The 12,562-nt window shown below is 46.2% G+C and overlaps 1 protein-coding gene across 2 annotated transcripts in view; it reads left to right on the forward strand.

Annotated features, from left to right (window-relative positions):
- LOC135750271 (interferon-induced very large GTPase 1-like) overlaps window positions 1-12,562 on the forward strand; it is a 61,311-nt gene that overhangs the window by 37,710 nt on the left and 11,039 nt on the right. For both annotated transcript variants that reach the window (XM_065269063.2, XM_065269062.1), the window contains one exon: window positions 1,605-3,646. In XM_065269063.2, coding sequence (XP_065125135.1) covers window positions 1,605-3,646 — 2,042 coding nt within the window. The remainder of the gene's footprint in view (window positions 1-1,604; window positions 3,647-12,562) is intronic.

The following is a 12,562-nucleotide window of genomic DNA, read 5'->3' on the forward strand; positions in this document are numbered from 1 at the left end:
ATACACACATTCACACATGTTTTAAGAAGCCTTTAATTAAAAATAAACCCCTAAAATGGGGTGAAGACGTCTTAAAAACATTTAAAAGTTTTTTAACGCCAGAAATAAGTTCTCTGTCAACATCGGTGCATGTATACACATGTCTTAATCAGAGACTTGGTTAAAGAATCCCCTAAATCTAAAATAAACTCCTATTTTGCCATAGTGGACAGAATTACATTTATTAAGTTTATTTTAAAATGGCAGATATGAACGCTCACCCGACGCTTTGTCAGGCACCGTTGGAGAGTGATCTTTAATACGCGTGAAACTATAGAGCAGGTCATGAAAAGATTCACGGAACTCATGAATCGTTTAAAATTTTATTTAGTTTAGACTTTCGTCTAAAGATTATAGTATTGACGGCGCCGACGGTTATGGCTTAGGTCATTGCTTAAACTATACACGTATACGGAATATTTAATTAAATAACTTGTGATGTTACAACCAAAAGTTTTAATCAGAGCCTTGTTCATGATTTGTCTAAATCTAAAATAAACATTTACTTTTTGTCACCGTAATGGTGAATTATTTTACCAACATTTAGTTTTAGAAATCTTTACTCGTTTACAATGGACACTCTGCAGTGAAAGAATGCAGGGCTTGTGAGAAGGGAGGGGGAGGATGGATCGCTTGTGACAACTGTCTGTCCAGAACCTGAACAGTCTAAAACAATACAACTTTTTTGACAGCAATAAACATGCCAGCATACGCTTGACATAAAACACACACACAGGAAAAAACAACCCGCTAAATGACACATCGTAAAACACGCACAGTCCGGACACTCGCTGTCAAAACTAGACCGCTTGTACAACTTTTGATTGATAGCCCCGCCCCCTTGTCAAACACGACCTGTCAAGACACCATCTGTCAATGGGATCATAAAACACAACCTGTCAAAACACCATCTGTCAAGGGAGTCATAAAACACAATCTGTCAAAACACCATCTGTCAAGGGAGTCATAAAAGACGAACTGTCAAAACACCATCTGTCAAGGGGTCATAAAACATGAACTGTCAAAACACCATCTGTCAAGGGAGTCATAAAACACGACCTGTCAAAACACCATCTGTCAAGGGAGTCATAAAACACAAACTGTCAAGACACCATCTGTCAAGGGTGTCATAAAACACAAACTGTCAAAACACCATCTGTCAAGGGGTCATAAAACATGAACTGTCAAAACACCATCTGTCAAGGGTCATAAAACACGACCTGTCAAAACACCATCTGTCAAGGGTCATAAAACACGACCTGTCAAAACACCATCTGCCAAGGGAGTCATAAAACACAAACTGTCAAGACACCATCTGTCAAGGGTGTCATAAAACACGACCTGTCAAAACACCATCTGTCAAGGGGTCATAAAACACGACCTGTCAGAACACCATCTGTCAAGGGGTCATAAATCATTCGTTTGAGGAATGGTGGCCCCATATAACTACTATTGTGCTATACAATTAAACATTTAAGTTGGGTTCAATTTGCATTATAACTGATGCAGTTTGTTGTCTTATTGGAATATTTTATATATAATGCAGTTTTGTTTTCATTTTGCAGATGTTAGAGATGGTTCAGATGATGTGAGGATTGTCCTGCTGGGAAAAACTGGAGCTGGGAAGAGTGCGACAGGAAACACAATCTTAGGGAGAAAAGCATTTAAATCAGCCACATCACCAGAGTCCATTACTAAAGAGTGTCAGAGAGAAACAGCTGAAGTAAACAGCAGACAAATCACTGTGATTGATACTCCAGGACTATTTGATACTGAACTGAGTCATGAAGAAATTCAGAGAGAAATTACCAACTGTATCTCAATGACACTGCCAGGACCTCATGTGTTTATTATTGTACTGAGTTTAGCTCAACGCTTTACAAAAGAAGAGGAAGAATCAGTGAAGATCATTCAAGACACTTTTGGTAAAAACTTTCTGACATACACTATAGTGCTCTTCACTAGACGAGAGGAGCTTAAAGATGAAACCATTGAAAAGTTTTTGGAAAACTCAAAATCTCCTTTAATGAATCTAATTGAACAGTGTGGAAACAGATATCATGTGTTTAATAATAATGAGACTGAAGATCCCACACAAGTTTCTGCTTTACTGGAGAAAATAGACGACATGGTGACAGCAAATGGAGGGAGTTATTACTCATCTAAAATATTCAGAGAGATGGAGCGAGAAAAACATGAACAACAAATAAAGGGACTGGAGGACACAATAGAACAACTGAGCAGAGAGAAAGAAGAGGAGATAAAGAGAGTGAAGGTGATGATGGAGGAAGAAAAACAAAAACACGAGCAAGAGAGACAGAAAAGAGATGATGAATTTACAGAGACAGAAGATAGATATAAAAAAGAAATGAAGGAGCAAGAAAAACAGCTGCGAGATGAAATGAGAAGAGAACGAGAGACATTAAACAATGAAATGAAGGAAATTAAGAAAGAAAACAAAGATCTGCAAAACAAATATATGACACAAGTAAACAATTTGAATAGTACAAGAGAAAATGAACGACAGAATCATGAAAGAGAGAGACAGAGAAGAGAAGATGAGTTTAGGGAGACAGAAGAAAGATATAAAAGAGAAATGATGGAGCAAGAAAAACAGCTGCGAGACGAGATGAGAAGAGAAAGAAATACATTAAAAAATGAAATTGAGGAAATAAAGAAAGAAAATAAAGATCTCCAGATCAAATATACAACACAAATAGACAAATTGATGAATACAATAGAGACTGAACGACAGAATCATGAAATAGAGAGAAAGAGAAGAGAAGATGAGTTTAGAGAGACAGAAGAAAGATATAAAAGAGAAATGATGGAACAAAAGAGACAGATGGAAGATGAGATGAGAAGAGAAAGAGAGACATTAAAAATCGAAATTGAGGAAATAAAAAAAGAAAAGAAAGATCTCCAGATAACATATGACAAACAACTCATGAATACACGAGAGAATGAACGACAGAATCATGAGAGAGAGAGAAAGAGAAGAGAAGATGAGTTTAGGGAGAAAGAAGAAAGATATAAAAGTGAAATAAAGAAGCAAAAAACACAAATGGAAGATGAGATGAGAAGAGACCGGGAAAGATATGAGAGAGAAAAACAAGATGAAAAACTGAAAAAAGAAGAAGAAGATCAGAAAAGAAAAGATAAAGAAGAAATGTTGTTGGACCAGTATGAAAAAAGAGAAAAAGAAAGGACCGAAAGAGAAAGAGAAGAACATCAGTTAACTGTTAGTAAATATAGCACAGAGATAGAGAGGATGAAGAAGATGGTGGAGGAAGAAAGACAGAAACATGAAGTTAAGAAGAAAAACAGAGAAGAAAAATACAGAGAAAAGATGCAAGGTGATGAAAGGAGGAGAGAGGAAGAAAAACAAAACTGGAGTGAAAAACAGAAGATGCTTGAAGAAAAACTCCAGAATGAGAAACATCTGAGAGAAGAAGAAAGAAAGATTTATGAAAATAAAATTCAACTGATTGAACAACAGTTTCAAGATAAACTCCTGAGAGTAAAATCAGAGGAGTATGAAGAAGACAGAAGAAGAGAAATAGAGAGAATTACAATCTGCTGCTCTCAAACAGACTCAAGTCATCTGGTAAGTAGGGCTGTGTAAATTAATTGTTTTTGATTTTCAATTATTTATTTAAATGATCACAAAAACAAAATAATTGAGGAAAAGCAATTATCGTGTAATTAAAAAATAAATAAATTGCGTGCTGCTGGAGGGTTGCCACTCTCCAAAATACGGAATTGTCTCGAATTTACAGGCAAAATGTCTATTGATTTGATAGGAGACGTGATTTGTCCCGTATTGTACATAGGTCAACATTATTCAGCATACCATGCAAATCACCCCACCCGCATTGTGTGAAAACTAAAAAAAGATGGACGACGCCGTTCACCTCTTCCATTGGTGAAAAATTAAGCTGCCAGTATCTTGATACGGCGCTGACATCTTGGGTCTTGAGTCTGCGCGGTAGCGATTTTGGGACCAGTCCTGAGCAGTAGTGAGCAGGAATTAAAGCAGGGAAATCAAGGCCCTGCCCTCGCTCTTGCAGAATGCGCATAATCAATCACAAGCACAAGCTGCACTGTTTCTATGGCTTTAAGTGGAGTCCTGCTCTATATGAACTCTGTTTGCTCCTTTCTCGAGGAAAAAGTCTGTTGGTGCTTCAGTGACTACTTTGCTCGGCTCAGATAGCTGTCAAACCCAGCTGTCAATCATGACGTCACACCACCATTTTTATAGCATTAAATAACTAACTAAAAACAAACTTATTTTAAAAACAAACACTTGAATTTACATTAGCATGATAAAAACTACAGTAATGGACAGAAACCAGCTCCAGAAAAAAGATAATTGAAGTGTAAGTAAATTTTCAGTTGATCTCAAGTCCCATTGAATAACATGGGGGAGACTGGGTTTATAATCTTTACTGGGACCAGTCACTGGGGGGCGATCGAGAAGTTTTGGCTTCACTTTTCAGGGCTTGTGCGGCACGCTTGGGGAAGGCACGTCCTATTCTGCCCTGTCCTATCTTTGGTTTGATTGGTTTGTTTCAGGTTTCATTTATCGGATCTTGCTCTTCTAACTTTATCTCAGTGTGTAGCATCCAAGTGAATGACATCAGAGGAGCACAAGAAAAACTCAAGACAGCTATGAACTTGAAAGAGAACTTCCCTGCACCTCGGTTATTAATTGTATATAACAGGAAAAGTTATAAGTCTCTCCTCAGCGTGAGAAAAACAAGATCTGTTTCGACCTCACTCTGACCATCACTACGGTCTAAAAAGGAATGATCACCTTCGTTCTGCCCATCACCGAGAACCATATGTCAACAAAATCATGTCCATGACCTCTGGAAGCAGAACGACCTGCGTTTATAAATAGCAGAGAATGCTCCCAGTTCAGTCTCTCACCTTGATCCACTCCTATGAGATCGTAAGTAAGAAACTACATATTCAGGAAAAACTTCCTGATTATTTCTGTTAGGAATGACACAAGACCGGAATCCCAGCGCAGAGGTTTATTCACAGAATATGTATAATAGAAAACACTCAATGTAGTCAGATGCAAAATGTATAGCAGAAAAACACTAGATGAATCAGATATTTATAATAGAGAACTCTCAGTGTCCGTGTGTGTAGTAAAGGAGAAGAGATGACACAGTAAACACAGGGACGAAGTCCTGGCGGCACGGAGGGAGAATCCTGGCGGGGCACAGAAATAGAATCCTGGTGGGTCACAGAGAAGCGGTCAGAGTCTTCAGCAGTAAGCCCGCTGGACAGCGCACTGCGGCAGTTAGAGTGATGAGCAGAATTACGCGCAAGAGCGCACTGCGGCTGTCAGCGTCTTCGGCAGAATTACGCGCTAGTGCGCACTGCGGCTGGACAGCGTAAGGTGTAGAATATCGCTAGGAGAGTCCACTGACTGAAAGTTCTCAAAGCCTTGACAGGTGCCACACCAATCGGGAGAGGTAGACAGCAGGACGGGGAATCTAACAGGGCAAAGGCAGCAGAGAGCACGGTGAATATCCTAAGTATAAAACTAGACACGACAAGAACTAGGCAGAGCTAGCGGGCAGGAACACACAAAGATGAACTTGCAAAGAACAGAGTAAACGAGGGGAATTTAAATCAAACCGGATTGGGCAATAACAAGGATCAGGTGTGGGACGCCGGTGAGAGGAGTCAGAGATGATGAGATCACCAGGTGGAAGGCGCGCACGTGTGGAGCTGTCAAAACAAAAACACAACACAAGTGAAACAAAGACAAAGCAGCCAATAAAACCGAAATCATGACAGGACTCCCCCCCCACGACCGCCACCGGGCGGTCCATGAGGAGGCTCACCCCGTCGCCGGCGGAGATCCTCTATCAGCCCAGGGTCCAGGATGTCCCGGGCCGGTACCCAACACCTCTCCTCCGGACCATAGCCCTCCCAGTCTACGAGGTATTGAAATCCCCTACCCCGGCGACGCACATCTAATAGGGACTTGACAGAATAAACGGGAGCACCATCTACATGCTGAGGGGTGGGAGGGGCGGGGGCAGAGGGAACAGGGTTAAGGTGAGAAAAATGAACCGGTTTAAGTTTGGAAATATGGAAAACCGGGTGAACCCGACCGAGTGCTGGGGGCAATCTGAGCCAAACCGTCACGGGATTAATAACCTTCACTATGCTGTATGGCCCAAGGAATCGTGGAGCCAGCTTGCGAGAGGGCTCACGGAGAGGTAAATCCTTGGACGAAAGCCATACTTTCTGCCCACAGATAAAACGGGGCGCAGGTCTACGGTGACGGTCGGCCGCGGCTTTGGTTCGTCTGGAAACCTGACGTAATGTAAATCTAGCCTTCCTCCAGGTGCGTTTGCAACGACGAACGAAGGCCAGCGCAGACGGAACCACCGCATCAGGTTCTTGGGACGGGAATAAAGGAGGCTGAAATCCCATGGACGCCTCAAAAGGGGACATGTTAAGAGAAGAAACAGGGAGAGAATTATGGGCGTATTCAACCCAGGGTAACTGTTGGCACCAGGAGCTCGGATATTGCGATGTCAGACAGCGGAGAGCTCTACCTAAATCTTGGTTAGCCCGTTCACATTGCCCATTGGTCTGAGGATGATACCCCGAAGACAAGCTAGCTGTGGAGCCAATTTGTCTACAAAATTCCTGCCAGAAACGAGAAATAAACTGAGGACCCCTATCTGAAACCACGTCTGTGGGCAGACCATGTAAGCGAAAGACGTGTTCAATCATAACCTGGGCAGTTTCCTTAGCAGTGGGTAATTTGGGCAAGGGACAAAGTGAGGCGCCTTGGAGAAGCGGTCGACAATGGTCAAAACAACAGTGTTTCCTTTAGAACTAGGCAAATTGGTTACAAAATCAATTGCGATATGTGACCAAGGACGAGAGGGAATGGGTAACGGTTTAAGCAGACCAATAGGGGCTTGATGAGAGGCCTTATTACGGGCACAAACCTGACAGGCTAACACAAACTGTCTGAAATCGGGACCCATAGAGGGCCACCAAAAACGCTGACGTACGGTAGCCAACGTTCTCCGAACCCCCGGATGGCAAACAAACTTGGACTCGTGACCCCACCGGATGACCTCGGAGCGAAGCGCATTCGGAACCCACAATCGACCCGCTGGGCACCCCTCTGGCAGTTCCCCCTCCCGGCCGGCCCGTCTCACCCGTTGTTCTATCCCCCAGCGCAGGGCACCCACCACCCGCCCCTCCGGGAGGATGGTTTCGTCCCCAGCGGAACCGGGGCTTTCGAACAAACGAGAGAGAGCATCGGGCTTTGTATTCTTGGAACCGGGCCGGTACGAGAGGGTGAAGTTAAATCTGTCAAAGAAGAGCGCCCAACGAGCCTGACGAGAAGATAACCTCCTGGCTGAACGGATGTATTCGAGATTCTTATGATCCGTCCAGACCAGGAAGGGCTCCGAGGTCCCCTCTAACCAGTGACGCCACTCACCCAAAGCCAGTCTGACCGTCAGCAGCTCCCGATTGCCTATGTCATAATTTCGCTCTGCTGGGTTTAACCGATGGGAGAAAAAGGCACAGGGATGCACCTTGCCATCCTTAGCAGACCGCTGAGACAAAACGGCGCCTACCCCGACATCCGAAGCATCCACCTCCACAATAAATTGAGCAGCCGGATCTGGAATAGAGAGAACAGGAGCAGAGATAAACCGGGACTTTAAATTATCAAAGGCCTCCTGAGCACTGGAATTCCAAACAAACCTCTCCTTAGTGGAAGTGAGAGCAGTAAGAGGTTGAGCAATCTGACCATAATTTCTGATAAATCGCCGGTAAAAATTGGCGAAACCCAGAAATCTTAATAATTCCTTACGGGAGTCGGGGACTGGCCATTCGGCCACCGCTTTGATCTTGGCTGGGTCGGGACGGATCTCACCGGGGGCAACAACAAAACCCAGGAACGAAACCGACTTACGATGGAATTCGCACTTCTCCGCCTTGACATACAGCTTATTCTCTAACAACCGGCGTAAGACTCGGCGGACATGCTGAGTGTGTTCCTGCATGGAGGGAGAAAAGATGAGAATATCATCTATGTACACAAAGACAAATTTGTTAATCATGTCTCTCAGCACATCATTGACCAGAGTTTGGAAGACAGAGGGGGCGTTACAAAGGCCGAACGGCAGAACGCAGTACTCAAAGTGTCCGGTAGGGGTGTTAAAGGCTGTCTTCCATTCATCTCCCTCTCTTATACGCACCAGATGATAGGCGTTGCGTAAATCTAGCTTAGTAAAGAACTGCGCCCCCTGCAGGAGCTCAAACGCAGTAGACATTAAAGGAAGGGGGTACCTATTCTTAACAGTAATGTCATTCAAACCCCTATAATCAATACAAGGGCGCAGGGAGCCGTCTTTCTTGCCAACAAAGAAAAACCCCGCCCCTGCGGGCGAGGTGGAGGGACGGATGAGACCGGCACGCAGGGCATCATTAATATACTGGTCCATAGCCTCTCTCTCAGGACCCGATAAAGAATAAAGTCTACCCTTAGGCGGAGAAGTGCCGGGGAGGAGATCAATAGCACAATCATATGGCCGGTGAGGAGGAAGGGAGGTGGCCCGGGCTTTACTAAACACCTGAGCGATATCCGCATACTCCGCCGGGACTCCGGTCAAATCGACCGCCGGAACCTGAGGAAGAGAAAGAACAGAACCAGAAACAGCAGAACACATGACAAGACTGGGACCAAGACAAAATAACACTATGCTGCCAATCAACGTGAGGATTGTGTTGCGCTAACCAACCATGCCCTAAAATAATAGGAGACAGAGAAGCATGAAGAATATGCAACACAATCTCTTCACGATGATTGCCAGACACAGAGAGACTCACAACCATGCCCTAAAATAATAGGAGACAGAGAAGCATGAAGAATATGCAACACAATCTCTTCACGATGATTGCCAGACACAGAGAGACTCACAGGGGGAGTGCAATGTGTGATCCGCGCCATCTGCTGCCCCTTTAGGGACCAGACATCCAAAGGGGATTGGAGAGGGACAGCCGGGAGATTCCAGGAGCGGACCAGAGCTTCGTCAATGAAGTTGCCCTCCGCACCAGAGTCGAGGAGGGCGGTGGACGGATGATCACGCCCAGCGAAGGACAGCATGACGGGGAGCTGAGTGCTGGAAACAGGGGAGAGTTTAGAAGATGTAGCGCCCACCAGGACTCCCTGACTCACTGGTGGGCAGCGGCTTTTAACGGGCAGGTCCTAGCAAGGTGTCCGGGTCTCCCGCAGTAGAGGCAGAGGGCATTCTGCAGCTGCCTCTCTCTCTCTCTCTGTGACAGGCGCATGCGCCCCAGTTGCACGGGTTCCGACTCGACTGGTGGAGACGTCGGGGCAGAGGGAGAAGTGGAAGTCTCACCCATAAGCATTCGCCGGCGCAGAGAGCGACGCTGACTACGAAGCAATCTCTGGGCTTCGATCCGGAGAGCGAGATCAATGATGGCATCCAGCGAGGAAGGAAGCTCATGGACAGCGATCTCGTCCTGGAGATCCTCAGATAACCCCTCAACAAACTGCGCTCGGAGAGCCGCTTCATTCCAGTGGCAGGTAGCCGCTAAGGTCTTAAACTCAATAGCGTACTCGGTGACGGAGAGCCTTCCCTGAGCCAGATGTGCCAACCGAGCCGCAGCGGCGTCCCCACGCACCGAACGGTCGAAGAGCTTCTCCATCTCCCCGCGAAACTCATCAAACGACCGACAGCAAGGGTCGCGAGCATCCCACACGGCCGTAGCCCACTCGCGCGCCTTGCCAACCAGAAGAGAAATCACACACGCCACCCGGGTGCGCTCAGAGGAGTAGCGGCGGGGCTGGAGGGCAAAAACCAGAGAGCATTGTGACAGAAAAGCCCGACAGGAGGCAGGATTACCATCATATGGAGGTGGAGCTGTGACATAAGGCTCCGTCTGCGACGGCCGACTGGGTTGGGTGGCATCATGACTGGCCTGGTCAAGACAAGAGGAAAGGTCAGCCATACGGACAGATAACTCCTCAAGGTCTTGAGATGTTGTAGTGAGACGAGCCGAGTGTTGCCCCAACCATGAGCCCTGCTGGGCGAGCGCCGACCGGAGAGCATCAACCTCCGCGGGATCCATTCTGGCAAGTTCGTCCTGTTAGGAATGACACAAGACCGGAATCCCAGCGCAGAGGTTTATTCACAGAATATGTATAATAGAAAACACTCAATGTAGTCAGATGCAAAATGTATAGCAGAAAAACACTAGATGAATCAGATATTTATAATAGAGAACTCTCCGTGTGTGTAGAAAAGGAGAAGAGATGACACAGTAAACACAGGGACGAAGTCCTGGCGGCACGGAGGGAGAATCCTGGCGGGGCACAGAGATAGAATCCTGGTGGGGCACAGAGAGAGAGAGAAGCGGTCAGAGTCTTCAGCAGTAAGCGCGCTGGACAGCGCACTGCGGCAGTTAGAGTGATGAGCAGAATTACGCGCAAGAGCGCACTGCGGCTGTCAGCGTCTTCGGCAGAATTACGCGCTAGTGCGCACTGCGGCTGGACAGCGTAAGGTGTAGAATATCGCTAGGAGAGTCCACTGACTGAAAGTTCTCAAAGCCTTGACAGGTGCCACACCAATCGGGAGAGGTAGACAGCAGGACGGGGAATCTAACAGGGCAAAGGCAGCAGAGAGCACGGTGAATATCCTAAGTATAAAACTAGACACGACAAGAACTAGGCAGAGCTAGCGGGCAGGAACACACAAAGACGAACTTGCAAAGAACAGAGGAAACGAGGGGAATTTAAATCAAACCGGATTGGGCAATAACAAGGATCAGGTGTGGGACGCCGGTGAGAGGAGTCAGAGATGATGAGATCACCAGGTGGAAGGCGCGCACGTGTGGAGCTGTCAAAACAAAAACACAACACAAGTGAAACAAAGACAAAGCAGCCAATAAAACCGAAATCATGACAATTTCCTTATTGCATTCCACTAATTCGTTACCTAAACGGTGCGGGTGCCTTGTGCCCCCGAGAATTGTTGTGGTTTGTGTATTTGACTTGTTATTTTCAGGTTATATAGCCCTTTAGTTTAAACTTTATAAGAAATAGATTTCCGGGTAATTTGAGTTGTTTTTCGTGTGGCTATACCGCTGTTTGCAGCCGTGGGCTTTGTGCGAGCCCACTAAGTGTGTCTGCGCGCTAGTGTGGGCCACTGTCATACCTGTGTTGGCATTTACTGCTGTTCGCAGCCAGAAATCTTGTGTGCCTGTCTGCCGCTAGCGCTAATCTTTTTTCAAATTATTTGTGGTACTGTCTTGTCCCACATTACATTGTAGCAGCCTTGTTGTTTATTGTGTTTTTTCCTGTTCACTATATCAGCCTGCTAGGTGCGTTTACACGCTGGTGCAGGCTGTGGCATTGTTTCCGTGCCACGCCCTATACCCCTGTTTGCAGCTGGTGGGGCTAGTGTGTGACCGCTAAGTGCATTTGTGCGCTGGTGCGGGCCACCGTAACACCCATCAGATTGCTCAAGGAGGGCCCCAGACTTAAACTTAAGCTTCTGTGTTGCTGCAATGGCTTCCCACTACTGCAGGATCTGAAGCGCCTCCATGAGTTCCAGGAAGGGGCATTTAGTCCCATTTAGGCACCTACACCTACCTCAGCTCCTGCTGGAGGTGTTTGGGAGGGCATTTCCCGGCCTGACCCACCACCTTCTATACCTGTGGTGGATGACTATGCTGCAATGCTGAGGTCATCATGGGGTATGATGTCGAAATGCCCCCAAGTTAATGCAGGTTGCCGCCAGCTGGCAACAGCCAGTTACCCGATTGAGACTGGATTGGGGAACATGCCACCAGTTGAGTCATCTATGGCTGCATTGACGTCTCTCAAGTTGGCATGCACGTAAGCACAAGCGTTCACGTGACCAGCAGCTGTTAAGCACCCTGCCTCAGCTATGGCCTCACAGGCAGAGCAAGACAAGTTACTCATGTTGTGCCCAGTCAGGGCCTTGAAGGCCTATCTGACCCATACACAGTTTTGGAGAAGAATGCACTCACAACTGTTTGTCCGTTATGTGGCGGCAAGGCAGGGACTGCCGCTTTCCAAACAGAGGCTGTCTCATTGGCTGGTGGAGGTTATTTCCCACGCTTTTAGGGCTCAGGTGATACCGGTCCCTCCAGGTACAAGGGCCTACTACCGACTCTGTTGGTATGTGTCATCCATTTTAGACCGTAGTGACGGTCAGAGTGAGGTCGAAACAGATTGCAAGTTACGCATGTAACTGGATCTGTGAGACCAAGAGATGACCATCCCTAACCTTGTCGCTCTGACCATTCTGAGGCACTCAAGTTAGGAGACTGAAACAGGAGCATTCTCTGTTATTTAAAAACGTGGGTCATTCTGCTTCCGGAGGTCATAGACATGACCTTGTTGACGTATGGTCTCGTTGATAGGCAGAACGAAGGTTAATCATTAATTTTTAGACCGTAGTGATCCCTCGTT

This window comes from Paramisgurnus dabryanus, chromosome 21, assembly GCF_030506205.2.
Source record: "Paramisgurnus dabryanus chromosome 21, PD_genome_1.1, whole genome shotgun sequence".
Taxonomy (NCBI): domain Eukaryota; kingdom Metazoa; phylum Chordata; class Actinopteri; order Cypriniformes; family Cobitidae; genus Paramisgurnus; species Paramisgurnus dabryanus.